The sequence below is a fragment of the Eimeria mitis genome, genomic scaffold, assembly GCF_000499745.2.
Source record: "Eimeria mitis Houghton genomic scaffold, Emh_scaff9058, whole genome shotgun sequence".
In the NCBI taxonomy this organism is placed as follows: domain Eukaryota; phylum Apicomplexa; class Conoidasida; order Eucoccidiorida; family Eimeriidae; genus Eimeria; species Eimeria mitis.
The window spans coordinates 474-1,635 of NW_013576664.1; the positions used below are offsets into that span (position 1 = coordinate 474).

A 1,162-nucleotide genomic window follows, 5' to 3' on the forward strand; every position below is an offset into this window, starting at 1 on the left:
GCAGCTGCAGCAGGGATAGGGAGAGGGCGAGGGAGAGGAAGCGCTGCTGCTGCTGTTGCTGTTGCTGCTGCTGTTGCTGTTGCTGCTGCTGGTGTTGTTGCTGCTGTGCGGTGATACGGCTAAGGCATTGTCTACATACACTGCCTCGTCTATCTCATCAACTGCTGCTCTTTCGGTTTTTGCTGCTGCTGCTGTTGCTGCTGCTGCTGCTGCTGTTGCTGCTGGCTGCTGCATGCGAGGCCTCGAGGAGACAGATAGGCTGAGGGGGCCCTGCATCCCTTCTGCTGCATCCTTACCCTCTGGGGGTTGCTGCACTTCTGCTGCTGCCCCCACGCGGGTCCTCTGTATGGACTTTCCCTTTGTCTGCTGCAGCAGCAACAGCTGTTGCTGCAGCAGCAACTGCTGCTGCTGCTGCTGCTGCTGCTGCTGCTGTGATGAGACAGGGTACGCTGCCGCCTTGCCCTCACCCCGATCCCAGGGGGTCCTCCACGGCCTCCGCCGCTGCCGCCGCGCAGCACGACAGGGGCCCCCTTGGGGGCCCCCTGGGGGCCCCCCTTGGGGGCCCCCTTGGAGGCCCTCATGGGGGCCCCCCTGGGGCCCCCTACCTACGCTGCATTTAGCAGCATCAGGGGCTTCCCCTAGGGCCGCCTCAGCAGCAGCTGCAGCAGCTGCTGCTGCAGCTGCAGCAGCAAGGAGCGCCTGAGGCTGCTGCAAAAGCTTGTGCTGCTGCTGCTGCTGCAGCTGCTGCAGCTGCTGCTTCTGCTGCCGCAGCTGCAGTATCTGTTGCAGCTGCTGCAGCAGGAGCTGCTGCTGTTGCTGCTGCTGCTGCTGCTGCTGCTGCTGCTGCGAGGCTTCGGGCGGCAGCAGGCACTCTAAGGCACTGAATGCTTTGGGGTTAAGGAGAGGCTGAGCTGCTGGGGTGTATGCACAGACAGGAGAACAGAGACCAGGCGGAGACACAGCAAGGGGAGAGTATACGGAAACTGCGGGGCTGCTGTTGCTGCTGCCGCTGCTGCTGCTGCTGCTGCTGTTGCTGCTGCTGCAGTACATAGGGAGCGGCAACGGCTGAGCAATGGGCGCTGCCGGTCTGCATGCATGTTCAGGTGCAGCAGCACCACCTGTGCTGCTGTTATTATCGAGCGCACTGCCGTTGCTGCTGCTG

At 63.1% G+C, this 1,162-nt stretch overlaps 1 protein-coding gene across 1 annotated transcript in view; it reads right to left on the reverse strand.

Annotated features, from left to right (window-relative positions):
- EMH_0096430 (uncharacterized protein) overlaps positions 1-1,050 on the reverse strand; it is a gene marked incomplete at both ends in the record, with an annotated part of 1,270 nt that extends 220 nt beyond the window's left edge. Inside the window, one exon of the mRNA XM_013502395.1 lies at positions 140-1,050. Coding sequence (XP_013357849.1) covers positions 140-1,050 — 911 coding nt within the window. The remainder of the gene's footprint in view (positions 1-139) is intronic.
- Positions 1,051-1,162: the final 112 nt, after the last annotated feature.